Source organism: Ambystoma mexicanum, chromosome 2q (genome assembly GCF_040938575.1).
Source record: "Ambystoma mexicanum isolate Mex_15411 chromosome 2q, UKY_AmexF1_1, whole genome shotgun sequence".
Classification (NCBI taxonomy): Eukaryota; Metazoa; Chordata; class Amphibia; order Caudata; family Ambystomatidae; genus Ambystoma; species Ambystoma mexicanum.
In genome coordinates this window covers 1,215,043,207-1,215,065,323 of record NC_090924.1, presented here as the reverse complement: position 1 = coordinate 1,215,065,323, position 22,117 = coordinate 1,215,043,207, and the positions used below count along the sequence as shown (strand labels likewise).

The window sequence follows — 22,117 nt, the reverse complement described above, 5'->3', positions numbered from 1 at the left end:
GCCTGCAGAGAAAAGCAGCAGGTGTGTATTTGAATGTACGTCATACCGTTACAGTGCAGAATAGTCAATGCCCTTCATGATCAGACAATGCCAGAAGGATTACAAGTCATGTAACAGACCATTTAATACTGCTATGCGGGACATGTCGCAGCAGAAGTAAAAATACACCTACCTGCTGATCCTTGGTCAGTGCCAGGCACGCGCATGAAACGGAAAACTGAAGGATGAAGACCAGGAAGAGAATAATCATGTACTGTTGAACGGATGGTTAAGGATGCAACATCAGAGGTCTCTCAAACCTACCCCACTCTCCCGAGAACGGTCAATAGAAAGACTGGTGAATGAAAGGCAGAACTTTACAGCGAACACACTCAGTTTCACCAACAAGGGAGCCGATAAGCCGTCGTCCTATTAGCGACTCCTGCTCCCTGCACAATTAGCCATAGGAGGTGGCTAAACAGTCTTCAGTGTTACCCCTGTGGGCAAGCAGAGTCAGCACAAGGAGTTCTCAATCCTCACCCAAGGAGTGAGAAGTAAAGTCACTTTGCTGGGGTATCCTGAAGCAGAATCCAACTTCAACTTTCGAGTTGGCATGGGGGATCTGTTGGGGGCGATCATGGCTAGGACTAAAGTCTAATCCAACTACAGATCTTCCTTGGGTAAAAGGCACAGGGTTATGAACTGGGTTAGTGCCACAAGCCAGACAGTGAATTAGCTTGGGAGACATAAGATTCTACTGGATAACTTTGCCGACATGTAAAGACCTTAGCAAGTACTTCAGGACTAGTTCCTTGGGCCATAGGTAATTGAATTGTGGGAAAGAGGAGGGTTACACAAAGGCACAATAAGGGTGGATCTGGCAAAGGTTTGCTATCAATAGAAGGCCTATAATGGAAGATATGCTAATACTACTGATGTAGGGTTCTCAGAAGCCAACCTTTATGGTCCTGCAAAGGCTTTCTTTTTTTTTTTAAACCACAAATGCTTAACCAAACTCTTACTTGCAAATGTGGACAAGCAGTAAGGGATATGCTAGGGAGATCCAGGGTTAGATGTAAAGTACAAATAAACAAGAGATTGTGCACCAATATAGTGTACACCCAATCCACTTCAACACAGATGCATTATGTCAAATAACTAAAAAGGCAAGTAAACATACATATACAATTAAAGGTTGGGTACATCTCACTCTCCTATTTATACAGTCTAAAGACAAATACTGTTAAAATGGCATCTAAAGTCTTAGGGAGGGGCGAGAGGTCACACAGATATTACATGCCTCAGAAATAAAGTAGTACCATTTCCCTAGTGATTAAACTTAAGAACTTGGCATGGATGGCCACGCATGGTCTATGCCTGAATGATAATTCTGGGCACCACACCTAGCCTAATAAAACTAGGACCCGATTACTCCTCATTCATAATTGATGGCAACAGCATTAAAGTAGGACACGAGGTAAAAACACTAGGTTTTTATCTTGATTCAAACCTCACATTTGCCAAACAAGTTAACTCGCTAGCATCCTCCACGGCTTACACGTGTAAACTCATCCGCACAGCTAAGCCATTTCTTTCTGACACTAGCTGCATTACCCTAGCCAGAACCCTCATCCTGTCTCGCCTGGACTATTATAATGCTCTTTATCTGGGGGCAACTAAAGCAACCACTAGAAAAATCCAAACTCTTCAAAACAATGCTCTTAGAGTGGCAGTAGGCATCTCCAGAAGAGACCACATTTCTGTTAGGAGCCCACAGAATAACTGGCTTCCAACCCGTTGATAAATTCTTACTAAAAATCGTCACCCACAAATACCTTAATAATGCTGCGCCCACCTACCTGGTCAACAGATTCCGCAGACATATATCCGCGAGACCCTCCAGAACTGCTTATAAAGATTGCCTCTCTATTCCTAAATTGAATCCTTCAATTGGCGGTAATAGTTTCCCAGTGAAAGCAGCTAAATTGTGGAATTCCCTACCTCCCACATTGAGAATTGACCTACCCTACCAAAACTTTAGGACCAACTCCATTCTATGGCTGAAAGCGAATGCTCATTAATAAAACAAGTAGCTAGAATCCACTTCCGGGAACCTCTACTACCCCTCAACCAGATTTATAGCTGCTTACCTTTACTCTACCATCACCTTTACCTGTATTACTACAGGTTGTAAGCAAGTTGTATGCATCATTTGCATTCTGCTCTTGCACTAGCCACCTGTAAATAGGTTTCATCTGTATATATACCCTGTACTGTAAATGATATCTTGTTGTAACTAAGCTTCGAATATACATGTAACTGCTGTGCCCTGTTACCTGAGGGTATGTCGCGCATTATAAATAATAAAACAAACAAACTTCAATCCCCAACCTAAGAAAAGGTGTTCCACAATGTTCAAAGTAACCCAGTCTTGACAAGTGAGGGTGAGAGTGGGGCAGGTTATTCAGTTATCCCATGGGAATTAATGCGATGGGCCACTGACTATTGTATGGCCTAATTAGTATGCTTATAAAAGTATGTTTCCTGCAAAGGAAGGAGACAGCCAACAATTCATCCAGGGAAACACCAAAGAGTTTTTATACCCAGGTTCCAAGTGCCAAGGCAAGGGTATCAGTTACGAAATAGGGATCTTGGGTCCTTCAAAAATGGTTTGGACAAATCCTCCTTGCACTCTAATCAAAACAATAACCAGGTAGGTCAAGGCCATTGGGGCCAACTGTGCTCACAGATTCTGGCATTGGTGGTCCAAGGGTGGCTTGTGCATTGCGTTCTTCAGACAACAACTTTGAGCAGTGGGTCCAGTGATTCATCAGTTCCGATCCCCATTAGTGACCAAAGTTTCTCTGGGTTCACAGGCTAGACTCAGGCTGAAGAGAACAACTCCTGATTTAGTCTCAGAAAAATGGAGGACACGAGGGATGCCGCACACAATGAGAAGAAGCCGTGGTGACCCCACACTGGTTCGGCAGGCATGAAGACTCGAAAGCCTCAGACCAATTCTCTAGCAGGGCTATTCATATAGAGTGGCAATGAGATGTTCCAGGCCTACGAGTAGGTTGTACAGAGTTTCACAGCACCAGGCAGCATGAAATCCAGGACGCAGGAGGAGTCCCCTCTTTTGCCGGTGGAAGCCACGTACAGGTCCACAGACTCTTCAGAGCTTCAGGATGAGGCCCGTGGGGACGCAAGATTCTATACTAGTTAGGTCCGCCAGATCAAGTGAGAGGCACTAGGGAAGGTCTCCACACTCCACAGAAGAGCAGAGAATGTGGTCGATTCAAAAGGCTCCAATTATTTGAGATGGATTTAAATCCTGTGCTTGGGACGCCCCCGCCCCCAGGCAACTCATCACGGGACCTGCATCATTCGAACCTTGACAGCTGAGGTGCAGTCATGACCTCACATAAGGCTCGTGATGTGCATTGGAGCCATCCGAATCCAGTTTGATGATCACAGGTTCTGGCTAGAGCCCAGGAAGTATGCCCATATACGGTCACATCCTGCCGTCTCTGCGCAGGAGGAAGACAAACAAAAACATGAAGTGCAAAGGCAGGGTTTCAAAACAAGACCATGCGTTTTGAGCCCTTCATTGCTAAAATGACTATAAGAAATAAAACAAGTTGCACGGGAGTGCAACAGAAAAGGTTAAAAAAATAAAAATTTAAAAAAAAAAGTTCCACTGCAGCCAGCCTGTCAGGAGTTCACTTACTATGAGAAAAATACCCATCGTCCAAAAGAATGATTTCCCCTCCACTATTCTCCAGAAGAGAGGTTCTTGCATGTGGGACATGAGACCATTGCAATTATGTCCTCGAGGCCCGAGCAGTGCCACCGAAAAAATGAGTTAAGTCGTCAGTGAGTGAGTTTTAAAAGCATCTCACTGCTTGAAAGAAAAAAAAAATGGACAATCACGAAACAGTCAGCAGATATGCTGGGGGCATCATTAAAGTATATGGGAAACCTAAAAAGAAAGTCTTTCCTGGTATTTTAGATGCTCGAGCCCTCCAACAGGTGTATGCCAATTTCAGTAGTCTCTCAGAGACGCGTATGCCAGTCTAGGGCGTCATTTGCAGTATTGTGCCAGCAGGTACTACTCCTGCCAATGCCATACGTCGAGATAATTTATCATGTTGATTACAACACACACTGGTTGCAAAGAGAACATTGTGTTTACTCTTTATGCGATTTAAAGTGCAATATTTATAATTTCTGCATTCATGTGTCAGTGGTCGAAATGTATGAAAAGAAGTAGTGGAACTATGTTCCCTGCTGGCCTGGCCCCCTCCCCACAAAACCCATTGCCAAGCCCCCACCCACGCACAATGCAAACCACCAAACAAATGCACCTGCTGTTTAAGGTAACGTTCGTTCAGGGCAAGCTTCAACTGCTTCCTACACTTATTTTAAAACGAAACCATTAGAGAATGGTTATTTTTAAAATAAAAGTATAGGAACAGTAAAACGTAATAAAAAAGAAGTATAGGAGCATAGGAGCACCTCTACTGACCACGTGCCCTCGCTGCCAAGACCACATGCACATGTCTTGGTCATAAAGACGGTCCTCCGGTGGCAACCGATGCTGTAATCAGTCCAAACGCAGCCCATGTGAAACGTACAAAGGTTCAAGGCTTCTGAGAATCTGTGGTTCATCCTCTTGTTGCCAAGATTGTAACTCACATGATTTATAGGCGTTTGGCCGAGCCCTTGCATTCCAGCGAGCGATCTGTGGAGGGTAGATGTTAAGCCACGGGGGACATTTTTAAAGCGTTCCTCAGTAGTCTTGGAAAACAGGATGGTCTGCATGCAGGAAATCTGAGATTGGAGACCCTTCGTGCCGTATTTTGGTGGGTAACACCACCGGTAGGGAAAAGGCAACAATCTATACGTGCAAACTCTTTCACCAAGACGACGCCCCTTGGACATGCTTATTACATATTACAGAACATGTCACAGAAATCCTGCAGAAGCCCAGACATGTTATAGATGGAATCACACTATCATGCGTATGTTGGAGAGAGACAGTACTGGAGCCAACACAACTGGGTAACAGACATGGGACTGTAGCCCACTCCTACCAGTTCATGGCGTGTCTTAGAGTCAGTTTTCCTTTTTGAAGGGGAAGAATGGCCTACATATCCCAGAATCCATTCTGCCTGTAGCCATGTGCAATCAAGGGGAAGGCTTTCAGGAAGACGTACCAAAGAACTAGAGGAAAACTAGGACTAGGAGGAAAAATAGGTCTGTAGGGCCTGGCTGGCGATTAAGGCGCTGAACAAAGGGGCGTCACAAAAGTAGGCCCAATACTTATTGGACACTGGGCTGTTCCCAAAACAGGTGTAGTGTTAAAGGGTAAGGCACGGGTGGCTATCTGGAAAGAAGTCAGTCTCCCGAATAAAGGTGAAATTAAGAGCGAGCAGCAGAATCCAGAGCGAGCAGCAGAATCCAGACCAATGCAATGGAGCTCAGGAAGCAAAGAAGAAATCTTGGAATAATGAAGGAGCAAGACCAATGTGCAGTTGTGGCAGCTTTCACAAATGACCCAAAAAGAATGGTACCATCTTGGTTTGGAAGATCTCTTCATGGACTCCCCAAGTGTTGCCGCCATCTTGGATCGGGCCGAAAGACATTCAGAAACAAGCAAAACGAATGGCCGATTGTTCAACTACTCCTGGGGTTTCAAGAAGAACTCATCTAAAAACACTTCACTTCAAAGTCCAAGACACCAGACTGGGTGCTAATGTGGGTTGGAACAAGGTTTAAAAAAACCTTCAAAAAGGAAAGTTGCGATATGCTGACCTACCAAAGTGACCGCTTGGTTACATGACTGCCATACCTTAAACGGGAAAGAGCAAAAAAAATTCTTTGTTGAAAGATGGAGAATACACAGGCTCAGAAAACACTCATTTCAGCGTTTGAGTCATACAATTCCTTGGATGGTAGTGAGAAGCCAATTTGCCATACCCACCATATCTCTGTACTGCTTATGCATTAGCTGAAGAAATTTGGTCTGGATGATGACCAATTTCGAAATTTTAATGCAATCAACAGATGATCATTTTTGCATGACATGTTGTAGGTCACCGCCATCTGGTGGAAGCTTCGCTTGTGGAGTACTCAACCATTAACACAGAAGTATTGTCTGTGGGAGAGAGGCCCAAAGAAATGTGTTGCTATGCAGTAAAAACCCGCAACAGGCAGTGTGGACATTTCCAGAGATGGGAGTCTCGTGGACTTCTAGTACACATCAACGCGTGGCAGGACCGGATTGCGTTTTACATCATCCGTAGCAACAGACACCTCATAGGGGGACTTTGTTACGAGAATTCTCGTCATTGCAGGGTTTCCAGAAATGACCGATTGTGAGCCCCTTAGAATAGCACTTTCATTTGATATGTACAGGTCACTCTGGAATGTGTTTACAAGTGAGCAGATCTGCAGCTCCAGCATTGTCCACCAGGAAATTAACCTCCATTTTGTTATGATCAGCTATATTACAGAGCAGCGGGTGTCGTTTTATGCACGCCACTATCTATTGAATAGACTGTTCCAGCTGGCAGAGTCCCTGTGATGAAACCTACTGATGAAGGCGAGGGCCCGGTTTGCCCAGGGGTGCCTTATGATGCAATCTCTGGGATAGAATTTGTGTCAGTGTTTATAAAGTATTACAAGATTACAATAATAATTCAGTATTTATATAGCGCTACGGATCCTCAGGTATCTGAGCGCTGCTTATGTGTGTGGTGCCATGGTGTGTGGTGCTCATTTATCGACCTCGGAAGGATGAAAGACCGAGTTTGGCCATGCCCGGATTCGAACCTGTATCCGAAGGCTCTACACAGATGTCAAAGCGAGCGCTCTACTCACTGTGCTATCGGACCGGCTGTCAAACCCCACGTTTCAAACCGTCTGAAGCATTTTTGCCTCTAGCACTGCCATAGATGTCACTAGAACCTTGGCAACTATGAAGAATTGTTTTCCATAAATATTGAATTGCTCACAGGACCAGACTACCGCGTTCACGCCGAGAGCATTCATATTCAGTTTGATGAGCTATTACTGGCATCGTTCTCGGTCTGCAAAATGTTAGGCAAGTATTGCGCCTACCTCTACTGTGCTTGTTTAAACGTAATTCAGTACAAAATTAAGGGATTGTCGTACAAAATCTGTTCAGCAGATAGAGATTAGACACAAATAATATGTGACCTGCTGTAAAATGACTCATGCAGAGACTAGAGATTTACTAGGCAGTTCAAAATGAGTTTTCAGATTAAGGCTCACTGCTAATGAGCAGTGAAAAAAATTGGCCCCACCCACTCCACCGAGTGTGAAATAGCTGCACTTGGCAGGAGGTTCACGCTTCCAGATTGCGGTCTCCGGGATGAATACTGGCTAAGGAAATGTATCGAACCTTTGCCTTGTGGGCCACATTCAAAGAAAGAAGTAAACCAAACGCCCCTTTACACCCATGCCCCTGTTGAAATGCTGGAGTGGACTGGCAGCACATGGGAGAAAATAAGGATCGGATAGCCACCCTATGGACTATTTTACCCCCTCATCAGGCGGTCCTTACAGACACCTCTAAATTCCGACAGGCTGACATACATACACTCCTTCAGATATTTCAATGCAAGGGGTGCACCGCAGTACCAGCTGCTGGATAGTGGCATTTAATTTACCTCCCAAGAGTACACCTCCATCTTCAAATCCATGACAATCCATTTGAAAATGGCCTTGCATCAACCATAAGCCATGTCGAAGTCGAAGACTGAATATATTTCCGAAGGGGCCACCCTCACATGGGCCATAGAGTATGCCATGGCAGCACACAGGGGTGCTAGGACCAAAGTCCTGCCACTCGCACTCCCCAGCGGCGAAGCAGCCGATACCACTCTCATCCCAGCGTGGGCTCCTACCAAGGGCCTGGGACTAAGTTCAAGTCCCAGCAGCTCCTGCCGTGTGTTACTGCGTTTTCAGCCTACGCCGACTTCCACCCTCTCCCCCAAGCAAAGTGAATGATTGTGCCAGGGTGCTTAAAGGATAGAAATGTTCCGGTTAGCAAAGGCTGATTCGAAGACTCAGGTTCCACCAATCAGCAACGCCCCCAGTTAAAAGTTGTGTAAACATCAGAATTTAGGTATGAAAACTACCGTTTAAAGGAATGTAAAGCCAGGCCCAACGCAGCATGGCTGCAGCGAAAAGGCAACACCCTCTAAGAAAACAGTTTAAGGGCTGACTAATGGCAGCTGCTCCGCCACACAAAATACATGAAGCACGTTGAAAATAGCAGATAAAGCAGATTATTCACCTCAGATAAGCGCAGGTACCGAGTCTCCAGCACATTGCAATTATGGGTAGGCCAGGCTGAACATAACCATGTTAAGTGTGTGTGACCGATTCTCCGTCCAGGCCACTGGTCAACGTGGGACAAATTAGTGGGGAACGGCGATTCTCGCAGCACAGAACATATGGAATATGGAGATTTGTGAATGGTGTCATTTCTGTGGCACGCGAGTTCTCCTTGCATATGGGCCATTGTGTTCATCCACAGGGGCCGTCATTTTCAAAAGGTTAATACAATCCCACTTTATCAATTGCTAAAAATTGGTGCCATCCAAAGTCAAAAATCAATGGAAAATTCACGTTTGTTCAATTTGTTGTTCACATGCAGGTTTTTGAAGCGATACTTCCATGTGACTTCATAAAAATAAGTGTAAAAAAAGTATCAAACGCGAAAATAAATCCTCGGTCAGGAAATAACCACTTAATCCCAAAATAGTCTACAACTTGAATATCGTTCACTGAAAATCACATTTGGGGACTCAATATTAGCACATACGGCAAATCATCTGCTCAGGATCACACATTTTGTTGTAGAGAAGAAGGCGGGACTTGGGGGAATCTGCAGTTTAATCACATTCACAGCTTTATTTGTCTGTGTTGCGGTTTTGCTTCTATGGGCTGAATATTCGAATTTTTAGAGAAAAAAAAAAATCACATAATATACGAAGCGGACCAAATCCAAACCAGTAAAGAAACACCAAGCAAAATGTAAGGAACTGCCATCTGGCCAGGGTGTAGAAGCCCTGGCTTTATTTGTATTAATGAATGAAATGATGCAGGTTATTTCCTCACAGAAAGCGTGACCTGCTTACCAGACACCCGGCCCCCTTTCCCAAAGTTCCACAGTGTACACCTGTGCCCTGCTGAATCAGTAGCTCGAGTGAAGCACCTGCTCCTCAGTGGCACAGGGCAGGTGTAGGTCACAGGTGCCCTCTTGAGAGCTGCACTGACAGCCAAAGTCACTACAGTGCAGTGGCTGCATTTAAGATATGCACCCCTGTTCTAAAAATGGCAAACTATGAGAATGCTATCCTGGGGCTCGTTAAAAACGGAAAATGAAAGCCACAAAGGTGGGCATCTCGCAATTATTCAAGCAACATAAACCAGACGTCAACGCTGCAAGCCCAGTTCAGCTTTGGAGGGGTTATGTGCATTTCCCCCCCCCCCCAGGGTTGTCGTCACCACCCAGAGAAAAGGACATGCTCGTTAGGAGCACAGCCTAGGAACGGTGGAGCAATGGGGTGGACATTATGGAAACAAACATGCCAGGGCTGGAGAGGGCACGTACAACATGGTTACAGGTATGAACCCATTCATTATCCAAACATCACGCGTTTGGGAAGAGTGGGGGCAGGAACAATCATTTGTCACACATGGCCTGGTAAAAAGGCAAAGATAAGAGGAGGGGACTGCAGAGGAGAGCTGGTCCTATGGTGGGTTGGAAGAAAGAGTCAGACACTTTGTACTCTATTAAACTAAAAGAATACAGCATCTCTCCCGATCGCCAAGTGGAATACCCAACATATCTAAAGAAACTAAGGGTGCTCATCAGATGTCATGAAGTAACTGTCCTCTGTCCAAACTCACGCCATCTGACTATTTCTAAATATAACTAGAATAAAAAAGACCACGCAAATGTCTCTTCTTTACTCGGTATTCTCTTTGGTTTAGATAGATTATGTTTTTCTTAGTCAGCGATGTGAGAAGGAGGCAGAGAGATTATAAAGACTATCAAAAGGGACTATGCCGTCTGCTATTCAGGAGTGGTGTGCCGCCAACAATCTCTGCCTTAATGCCAGTAAGACATATGCTCCCCAACGACGCACCTGCACCCTCCTTTCCAGTCACTCTGGCCTGCCTCCCTTGGCCCTCATCCTGCTCCCACCTGTGAGGCCAAGAACCTCGGGGTCATCTTCGATGCCACACTCTACTTTTCTCCTCACATCTGACGTCTCCAAGTCAAACTACCAACTGCACCTTCTCAGATATTCTTCGTTTACTCTCCTTCCCCCAGAAGCTCACCGTCTCTAGAGCTATGGTTCTCTCTAGGCTGAACTACTGCAACAGCCCATCTCTAAATCTGCCTGCTTCTACTCTCTCTGACTCATCCAGAGCAGGACTGCAAGACTGTTCTTCGGCCTCAAGCCCAGGGATCGTATCTCTCCAGCACTGAAAACTCTGCATTGGCTCACAGTGGCTGCAAGGATTAAGTTCAAGACTGTCTGCATTGTCCTCACAGCATTCAGGGGCCTGGGTCCTCAATAACTTCAACTCCCTCTTCGTAAATACCTTCCTACTTGAGCTCTTCGCTCCTCCACCAACTACTCCCTCATGGTCAGTCGCTTCTCCAACAAGTATGTGGTAGATCTGCTTCTTTGGCTGGAGCCTCCCTCTGGTACAGCCTCCCTGCCTCTCTGAAACTCGAGGAGAACCATATCCGGAAGCACCTCAAAACCTTCCTCTTTGCTTCTGCCTTCTCTCTTCCTCTCCCCTGCCAATTTCTTGTCTGATACTGCACTGGTCACCTGGCTACCCTCTGATTTTGGGCCCAAGTCACAGCCTGCCCATTTGCACAGCCGCACTGCCTTTCAGCAACACTTGCACGTGGATCTCCATCTGTAACCCCTACAGTCCCCCTACCTGCACTTTACGACACCTGCTGTCTGCACTTACCCTTGCACCTGCCACGTGCTGGCCGCACTTTGTTTTGCCATGTACAGCACTGCCACCTCCCCCTTTCCCCTGGCACTTTTCCCCTCCCCTGCACTTGCAATCTCAAGGTCACTTGGCCTAGTAAGATTGTGGTCTCTGTCTGCACTCTGTTGCCCCTTCCTTGCCTCGTTGCACCTTGGAACACTTGTGTATAGGCACGTTACAAATGCCATAATCAGATAATCAACTCTTGTAGTTCAAGACAACTCCTGGATCTTGACCTTCAAAAAAAAGGTCCTTTCTTTGTAGTACTTTTTCTTACAATAGTTTCTCCCACTCTTTATCACATACGTTCTTCAGTCTTTTTATGCTTTTCCGAATTATCTTTACTTCCATTTCCTTTTAGGTTTTCTTTGTGAAGGATACCCTCTGTGGGGCTCACTGTTCTTCTATCGTCTTCAATTGCGAGCCTCATCTTCCCTTTCTCGCTATAGATTTCAGGGTTACCCTTTTCATACACTTCAACTTTACATATATACGGTTCTTGGCCTTCTTCCCAGGGTTTCTGTTTCCAGTCTGTTTGCATCCCACCTGGGTTGTTTAAATCGGTTCGCTCTGGTTCAATTCCTTTCTTATTTGGGCTCTTCAACAATATTTCAGTGTTGACACAGGCACAAGTTTCTCTTTATATACGCCCTACCGGTTATTTGTTCTTAAATGTTTACTGTTCCAATCATTCAACTTTCTGGTTATACTTTCATCCTTACGAGTTGGTTCATGTAAATGATTCCCTGGCGGCCTCCCGCGGTTTCTCGTGATGGGGGGGGGGGGGGAAGGGCTGCAGGGCTCTGCTCTCCCTAGGGTACGGTTTCTCGCTCTCCACCGTTCTTCGGTTTCCAGATCTCAGTTCGGTGTCAGGCATCTGTCTGCATAGTCTCAGCGGTGTTCTATGGGCGTCCTGCCCACCACTCTGCATGTGATGTGCCTCCACTACCCGGTACCTGTTTCTTCTCTTCTTGCTCATACCACTTCCTCTATTGGCCTGTACAGTGCGACTCCGGGATCTCACATTCTGCTGCAATGGTTCTTTTCACAGGCTCTGCGAGGTGCCTTGACTGCCTCCATAAGGTCAGATTAGGTCAGGGGGATTCCCCTACGTATTGCACTCTCAGTCTCTCCATCTACTTTGATGCATCGTAGTTAAATACACATTCTGATAAAGATGTATTCCTTATTTTCTCCACCTGTATCTTTTCACATTGTAAAGCAGCCGTAGTATTCTCCATAGAAGATGGACGAAGCCCAGAAGGGTGAAACGCACAATTGCTTGTTCTCGCCTGAGATACTTGTCCACCGTGTTTAGCAAAATAAAGGACGTTTGATGGATCCTTTTGTTGCATCTGGTTCATTTTTACGTGTGAGAATTCTCTCTCTCATATATATCTATCTAAGTTAGTTCCCTCGGGGAGTTGAGTTACGGGAGTCCTTATCCCCAAAGTGAGTCGCAGTGAAGTCCCACTTGATTCAACCACTAGGAAGGGTTTTACGGAGCAAGCTCATCTCCCTAGCCTCAGTGGGGGGAGTCTCCCCATAGGTAAGAAGGGACAGATGCCTGCGATTCATCGCAGTACTCGCAATGGAGCTGTGCACATTCACATGCATTTTCAGGAGTACTTTGCTTCCTGAACTGGCATTAGAGGAGACCAGCAGCCAGCTGTAAAATGACAACTAGCTGATCTTGCAAACTGATGGTTTCCCAAAAGCGAACTATGACCAATCATCTTACAGTAGTTGTGGGCAATTTGCAGCCCTCCATATGTTTTAGCCTACAATTCCCATTAGCCCTAGCCAGCACAATCAATTGTGAGGGATCTTGGGCTGTGAAGTCTAACATCTGCAGGGCTGCAGGTTGCTCAACACTCAATTACAGGAACATGCAGGGCTGTGACCACTCGGGACAAGCAACCATTACACTTCAGCCCTTTACCAGTGCTTTTTTTCCAAGGTCTTCAAGATGGCATATTTCAAGCAGTCCTGATACTGGGAGCTGGATAGTAGCGGCTGATAAAAAGCACTGAAATAGCATTTAAAATAAACAATAAAAACCTACAGCTTTAGACTCCACATTTCCTTTTTCTCCCCATTTTAAACAATTCACAATTTGATACAGTTTCACACCATGCACGCCATGATAGATTCTGTTGATCATGTACACATATAAAAGTCGATTTGCTACAACAACAAAAAAAAGGATTCTATGGTGACGTTACAAGAGGTGCAACTTGCACATAGTTTGGTCATAATTAATATCTCAAAAGATTAAGTGAAATGTCCCACTGAAGATTCAGTGGAAGTGGCACCAGATTCACATAAAGGACCATGTTCACACTCCATGTGTTTGCTAACATGGAGTAACTTACTCACGAGTAATGCCGCACTTTCCCAGTGGAGGGTGGCCCTACACAATGCCATCGGCCTGCTCCCTTTACCTCCCAACGTTGCATAATCACTCATTCACAGTTCTTGCACCCAACCATTTGGTAGAGTGTGCCCACGTGATCAGCCAGCCCCTATCACTGGAGCCAAGGCTGACTCGCCAGAAAGGCTTAGGCAGTTAGCAAGAAGTCACGCAGCACATTACCAGGGACTCTGCTGATTTCCAACATCCGCACAGATCTAGGTGAAACTTACCACAGGGAAGCACTTTAGGATGTAATTGCACTACATTTTTCACATGCATTAGAAGAGCTGTGGTGAATCCCAGACGCAGAGGTCCTTGGAACCGGCCTCGAGCGGACCTGCAATGGCTTCCTTTACCTTAGGTTAGCACATGCTTACCTAGGTTCATCCTCCCCTAGGTCAACCCACAATCTAGCTTTAAACATCTGCTGCTCCTCTTCCAGCTATCTCCGTCAACAAGAAAAGTAATGCGACCCAAGGGTTTAGCTGCGATGCTTCCCTAACCTTCAACCACTACCCCACACTTACCCTACAAAGCATAAGCGGTGGGGAAGGGGTTGCGTCCCCAAGGCTTAAAATGAAAAGGTTGCCTAACATTTTATCACACTACTACAACATCCTCTTTCTCCTGCTCTCATTTTTCTTGTCCAGTGTTGGGATTGTAAACCAGGAAACCAGGATTTAGCTGTGGTTGTTCTCAGTTTGTCTCTTGACTCACACTTTAAGGAGGTGTGTATAGTAATGTGGTTCATTACTAAATACCAACATAAAATAAACAGTCCTGTCAAGCCTGGATTTGCTCTTAACAAAATGCTTCTCACGTCAAAATATTCCTCCACATGAAATACCAAATACCATATGTCGTCTGTTTTTGCTCCACACATTTGCATACACTGACATCTCACCTCCAACATTCAGAACCTCTGGTTGGAAGTGGTCATGGAGACTTGCGAAATTCTCTGAAGATACGTGAAGTTACAATTTTGAGGGAATGTGCCTCTTCCCCCCCATTAAGACAACACCTTCATATGTCAGAGGCGTTGCTAGGGGTGAGGGAGGGGGGGCTGAGGGTGCTATAGCCCTAGGTCTTTTGGTTATAGCCCTGGATAGAAGCTCAGGGGTTACAACCAAAAAGGCTAGCTAGCCCCGAGTCTGGACATTAGCGTAGCCCTGGATCTTTTCTAGACCTACAACACCCCTGCGTCTATGGAACAATAACGCCAACTGAAGACTTGCAAAGCCTTTGCTGAGCAACTTTAGTTTGTGCATTTGAAGCAACTTACTCATTGAAAACACGTGTGCATCGGCCAAAGAACGTTATACTGGTTTTCTCCCCACTTCGACCAGCACAAAATGGGGAAAAGTTTCAATTGAAATCTAGGACTTGTTTTGCTGCAGACAAAAGGATACAAAGAAGAGCAAGACTTGGTGGTGTTTAATTGCGCCGATCAAGCCAACCAAAGCAATCAGGAACAAGAAGATGCCGACACCCACAGCCACACCTACAACACGGAAACTGGAGATGAGGCCGAAGCCAATGCCCCAGGCGGCAATGCCGATCAACAGCAGGCTGACCATCTGGAGGCGGGAGAAAAGGAACACAAGTTTAGAGCAGACAGGTGATCCACTACAAACAGGCATGAACAGCAACTCCCATTCAAACAGAGCAGCCAGCACACCGCGGCCCATTCCCGGCAAGCCCCTGCCTGACTGCAATGAACACAAGCAAGCCAGTCTTCCTTTGCTTCCAAGGCCCGTAATGCGCATTTGAACCGGTCTTGATGGTGATCAAAAAGGCCAATTCATTACCTTGAAATTGAAGAGCACGCATGAATATCATCTACATCACATGTCAGGGGGATAAAAAAGGTTGTTATACAGCGCCTCTAAAATAGGACCGTAAAATGTGCAGACAGCAGCGGGGCACAGCCTGCACATTTAAAGAGCCAGCACCAAGGAGATTGGTTGCACTTCAAGCGAGCCTTGAACACACCACAGACCTTGGCCCACAGATTAAACAGCTTTCATAAGCCATGAAGTCACATGCTTTGTAATAATTAATAAACATTTGCAAATGGACTAAAATGCTATCAAAAACAGCCAGCTTTGTTGACAGCAGGGATGGAGACTGGGCTATATATCTCGGCGCTGCGTTTCATTTACGGGACAAACAAGGGCCACATGGGTTTGTGGAAAACGACCGCAAGTACCCTCACAAAAAAGAATCAGCCAAGTCATGCGTGTCTGGGGGTTGCGCCAAATAGTTGAACAAAGGATTTCCCAAATAAAGTTATTAAAAACACAAGCTCATAGCGAGAAGGTGAGAATCCATTACTCCCCAAAATAACAAAAAAATCGCCTTTACTTTACAAAAAGTAAAGCTGCATCTGGCCCAAAGCACAGAAAGGCGTGGAAAGGGGACATCCACATGGGTAGTTGAACAAATCTACCCCACTTTGTAGGCAGCATAGTTTATCCAAAGCGCAGTACAAAGCAGGGCCAGAACGAGAGAAATAGTAAGCAGCACACCAAAAAAAAAAAAAAAAAAAAAAAAAAAAAAAAAAAAAAAAGCTCACGTTCTCAACTCAACTGATTGATTTAAGAAAAACTGGGGGATGCATTTTCAGGCCAAGGTTCTGCAAACTACACTTTGTAAAGCACCCTACAGCTAGTAATGATCCTGGTCGAGTGCATCATATCATCAAACCCGCCCACAAGTCCGCCCCCACAAAGGGCCTGATGCACAGAAGCGTTTTAGAAAGGCGCAATCGCATAGGCAAACGTTCTGGGAATCAGGCCCAATGCCTTTTTGGCATGGCGTGTCTGCGTCCTCCAATTACGCCCTAAAGCAAACAAAAAGGAGGACGGACCGGTTCCGAGCCACAAGGCAGACTTACAGAACACATGCCTGGCCAAGGAGAGATGGACACCCTGCTCTCAGGACATTAGCCAAGTCCCACAAAAAAAAAGAAATAACTCAAAGCTACGCACGTTTCAGCCAAGCAACAGGTGGATTTACTACAGATGGATAGAGTCGTGGACTGGGACGGTGCAACATAAGGACCAAGGCCACATAGCGACTGTCAAGAAAGCTGCAATTACACAAATAGTGCTAACCATGTACACTTTAGGAGTTAAAGAAATCATTTGAACACCCAGTCTTTATTTGCATCTAAATTTCATCATTCAAAAATGTGAAACTTATGTTCCACATTGCCGAACAGGATCTGCAACTAGGATCAGCTGTGGGATTGATGCTAATCACGATGTAGAATACTGTACACAGGCACGACAAACTGCCAGAGGAACCTCTTGACATGCAATGATGCATAGGATGGCAGGGCAGAGGAGTTGGCCAGGAGGGCTGGAAGATTTCCAATTAATAATAACCACAGGCATATCTCTGCAATGCTCCAGACCATGGTGTTCAGCCTGTCAAGTCATTAAATAAGGGGAAAGAACATATGCAAATCGTCCCACTCTACCAAAAAGCGCATTTCAGCGCCAACTGCTCAGCTAGATCCCATGGAACAACCAGCTCCAATTGAAAGGTTGCCCGCTCCCCCGTCTTCTAATTTCAGTCACATCCCTTCGGCATGAAACCAAAAGCAACTAGAGATGTTTTGGCGTTGGTGGTCATCCTCAGTGGGGTTTAGCTTGGGTCTCTAGGTCCAGTAGGCTAGGGGTCAATGTCCGAGCTTACCTATACCACGTAGTGTGTGTCCATGCAGAGGGGACATGGCCTAGCATTTTGGAATGGCCCGTTCCCATTGGCGGCAGGACCATGACTGATTTGCAGGACTGGCCCCCTTCTGCAATGGAAGGGTAAAGTAGTCCCTTCCAAGCCTCTTTTGGCTTGGAGCTCTTGCATCATGGTCTGCATCAGGCAGGTTTGCAGCATGGTCTGCATCAGGTAAGTTTTAATCTATGAGCCTGGCACCTATGGCGCCAGGACTGCACCCAAATAGCCCCTAGCAGGGGTTGTTGGGCTTGCTTGGGATAACTTGATGCCTGCTTCCGGGGTTGCTGGACTTGGTCTGGGTCCCCGGGGGTAGGCATCATGATACCCGCAAGATAAACGGATTAGTGCAAAGAGCTGTGTTACGCGACACGGGGAGAGTGAGCACACATTAATGCAACTGATACAGTTGCAATGGCAGACAGGCTAAAACACAATGGAGTGGACACATGTCCAGAGCTATTGCACCCATCACATTGCATGGTTAGCGCTTGTGGTTGCGACAACTAAATATTATGCTGCATATTAACCCACACTTTATTTGCAGAGGCATTCAATACATTGGTTCCACTTCACTCACTGTTAGGATTGCCTGGACAGTGGACTGGTGTGCTGTCCAAGCAATTCCAGCCATGCACCCCTCAGTCGAGATAACCTGGCAGGGCGATATCATGGAGCGGCACACCTGGACCATTGCCAGCCACGACGAACCAGAGGGGCATCATTAGAAGTCCATGCCTTCCTAATGCAACACCCTTCAACCCACTCCACAGATCACACATCCCTCCAATGGCGGTTTTCACCACTAGGTGTCCCCTTTTCATTTACCAAAGCGCCACGTGTGCACACAGACGTACACCATCTACAATGCACGCCAGTGTCTTGGGATTACAGTAGGCTCATACGCTCAGGCAGGTGTCATTACCGGAGTGTTAGAACACTTGCCCGCAGAAAGACCAACAGGAGCTGTGGGCTGGATCCTCTACCCAACGATCTAGTCAACATAATTTCCTGTGCCCACCCACTCACACCAAATACCCATACAGATTTGGGCAGGATGTTAGTAGTCTGTGGACTGATTAAGGCTGCAGAATGGCATTAACCTGAATTTGCAGATGTACCCATGATGACCAGTTATTCTACTACAAGCAGTAGTCTATGTGCTTGCAGGTGCTGTACTCTTCCTTGCACAGATGGCCAGTGCTCACTGATGGAGCTAAGCCAGCCCATCTAATATCTAATGCACACACACACATTCTAAGAGCCCAATTCACAGAGCGTTCTCCAATTTGGGGTTGCCATTATAAAATTATTCTGTGAATTAGGCCCCTCAAGTCTTTTGAGAATGTTCCCATACCTGCATGGCCCCCGAGGGCGTGCCCACCACAATCACACCAAGACCACAATAATGGGATAAGGCTCTATATAAATTACTACTACTAATGTTATTTGTAAAGGGTCTACGGCCAATGTTAAGGCCCTAAAGCTTTGTGATGTGCAATGGCCCCTTTAAGGCTGCAGTCTGTGCAAACATGAAAGTAAAAGCATTTCAATGCATGTAAATAGTAATTTAGGAGCCTTCAACTAAAACTGAGATGGCCAATTTAAAGACATTATAAAAGCCATGCCAGGCAGTGCCTTCGTGCGCAGCGAGGATAGCCATGTCAGCGACTATGACAGCTGGTCCACATTTTCTGTGCGACTCCACTGTATTCTATGGGTGGTAGCACATGTGCTCTTGCTTCTGTTCCTTGCTCTAAAGCCTGGTTAAAAGAAAAAAACTGCATTAACATGTCTGGTCCTGTACAAGACCAACTACAATACATAAAACACATTAAAAAAAAAGCTGTCTGCCACTATTGGTGGCCTCGCTGCATTTGTCTCTGTAAGAAAAGGAAAAAAATAAAAAGAAATGGGGAGGTGTGCGGGGGTGGGGGGGGGGGGGTTTGGACAGGTGGAAGGAATGTATTAGTGGGACAGGGGTAAAGAGGGAGTTGCAAAATGTGTGGTGTTGATGGGTGCAGGCCGAAGTACCCGGTTTCTAGGTCCCAAACTGCTTGCTATGTATTTGGCAGACACTTGGGAGTAGGTTATCCACAGGGCAGAAATCAACATCTGATGGACTACAGTGCTTTGGGTCTGGTCAGCCGTTGATGTGGTAAGAGTGCGACTGGGCTAAGAGGAGAGCTTAGTCGTAGCACATTTACGCTTGATACTAAGACAAGAGTTAATATACTTGTGAAAGATCATGTACAGAGTGACAACAAAACAGTAGTCGGACGTATTTTCCTAGGCCACGACAATCAGAAATTCTAGTGATATCATCTCGGTACAAAGTAGGACTGCAACAGAGTTTCTCATCCTAACATGACTGGCTTCCCTAGAGTATCGTGGGAATGACCATGCTTATGTCTGATTGACAGTTGCCCAGTTGTAGCATACCCAGGGGCTCGTTTTCCGCCCCGCCCACCTTCCTCCACAATCACCCCCACACCGTTGTAGTTGCTCGACCACCTTCTCTGCACTGAATGTAGGCCTGGATAATCACTCCCGCAAATTTGTGATTTCTCCATCAATGGAATTCTGGGATTTGTAGTCTTGGTGCTCTTCAGAGATATACATGGTACTAGTCAGTAGGAGCACGAGCTACAGTACAAAGGCCATGTCATTATACAGACTACTCCTACTTACTGGGGCACCCATTACCTTTCCAAAATGATATGGTTACTTGGCAGGGAAAAGGTTTGCCAGTGGGGGTGTCATGCAAGAATAGCTTCAGTAACTACCTGCTAGGTGTCAGATTCCCACACACAGCTAACAGTTTTATACAGACTGTCACTTCGTGCTGCAATATGAATCCATCAATGCCGGGACTTGCATGTGTTGATCAACAGAGCCTGGCACCACCACCACCGTTAATCACCTTCAGCCCCTCTGAAATCAGAGGCCCATTACGCATAAAAGATTGGTTCTAAAAGGTGCGATTTCACACGGCAAGGGGCTCACGTGTCGAGCTAAAATATTCTCATTGCCGGCCTAAGAGCTGGTCGACTGCCTGGGGCGCCATTAGCCCCCTGCCACGACAGCTCTTTGGGGAGGCGGGGGAGTGGGGGGGAGTCTTTCAAGGGTTCCCCTGAGCTGGTGTAGTGGGAGTCGGTGCGGCAGGTACCCTACAGTATTAAATGTGCCCGGTGGCGGGGCGCATTTAGCAATAGGATGCTGTTGCAAGAGCATCAGCACCCATTTCACCCAATGAGTTTCAAACATTAAAATGTTGGAAGAGAAGATTTAAAACCAACACTTGTTCCCCACTGCCACTGCTTGTCTAAAAATTTCCCTCATACCAAGAGTTCCAATCAGGCCCCACCCCCCCGATCCCCCCACCCCCCCACACATCCACACCCACCGCCCCCCCCCGCCACCACCACGGTCTCCCTTCCTACTGTAAGCGATTTCAACCCGGCACACACCCAAGTCAACGCCTAGCGTGTAATGCACAACTGAAATCCTTATTTATTTTTGTCTAAAAGTTCTTTATTCTGAACGATATACCACTCATATCACACCCCTCTGCTGGAACCCCCCTGGTCACACTGAACCAGGAATCAGGCGGGTTTGCAAAGTTAAAAAATGTATGTATTTACAATTTAATCACACTGTTTTAATGGGTACACAATAATCACCAATGGGGTGATGTAAAACTCAATCTCTTTAATACACAAGGAGTAATAGTGAGCAAAACAATTCAGCACAGAACACTTTGGTGTGCATGTTCAGATCAGATAGCACTGTGGTTAAAGGTTCCTCCTGCACACCCCTCAACCCCCTGCCCTCCAATAGGCAATGAAAAGAGATAGGAGGAGAGAGCAGGTATTCAGGAATGGCAGAATACAAACAGAATATCAATCCCACTTTCCCCCAGCAAACACAAGAGAACAATGGAATTAACTGTCAAGCTGTCAGAATGGCTTTTAAAGTTATCTTAGAATGGACTGGGCAAAAAACACTAAATATGGTCAAAATTGCTGAAATTGTTATAAATTCTTATGGGAGCCGCTTTGGATAGTTGCACACAAACACAAGCAATGATTTAATACCAAGAAATTTGAAATCTTAAAATTCAAGTCGGAAGCAATCAAAAGCTATTTTACACGTGTCAGAATTTCCCAAAAAACGAAATGCGCTGCAAACTTTTCACTGTACGATAATCGCGATAACCATATGGATTTGGAATGAGATTTAAAGCTGTGGATGTTAGCTACCAGCAGGAGTTGAAATTTTGTTTCTAGCACAAAAACTGAGGAAGTTATGGATGTTTTAGTGGCGGTTGTTTTTCCGAGATAGGCGCGAGAATGGAAAACAGGAATGCGCTTTTAAAATGACAAAAAGGATTTCTTCCACTAGAGGATGTCTATGAACAAAACAAATGCCCCACAGGAACACAGCCACTTGATCAGAGTGACTGCCTGCTAAGGACTCGCCTTCTTCAGATGGGAAAAGATCAGTGCAAAGATAGTTTTAGCAATACTATGACAGGAGGAAGATAGAATGGTTTGGAGAGCGTTCAGATAATTCAAAAGTACTCCTAACAATACAGGGTCTGATTACAAGATAGGATGGTTTAAGATGGGGATTGACTATAGACAGTATATATGCTAGGGACACAGTTATATCTATAGATACTCACTAGAAATGTTTTTAAACGGAACCGTCCGGATTCTGGTCCGTCAAGATTCTGGTCAGAGAATGGGATCTGGTTCTAGGACAGACGACTGGGCACATCGGATTGGATCTGCAATCAGCAAGGCGCTCTGGTCACAGCACGACACAGAACTGGATTGGATCTGCCCTTCTTGATTCTGATGATAATTCTTTTAGCAGGCAAGCAGTACAACGCAACCCGGCTGTATTTTGATGCTTCCCCTT

At 45.8% G+C, this 22,117-nt stretch overlaps 1 protein-coding gene across 1 annotated transcript in view; it reads right to left on the bottom strand.

The window, feature by feature from the left end:
- The window catches only part of TSPAN13 (tetraspanin 13), a 183,795-nt gene that overhangs the window by 86,656 nt on the left and 75,022 nt on the right, over positions 1-22,117 (bottom strand). The window contains exons 2-3 of the mRNA XM_069648610.1: positions 14,863-15,030; positions 173-253 (exon numbers count right to left, since the gene is read on the bottom strand). Of these exons, the coding sequence (XP_069504711.1) occupies positions 173-253; positions 14,863-15,030 (249 nt within the window). The remainder of the gene's footprint in view (positions 1-172; positions 254-14,862; positions 15,031-22,117) is intronic.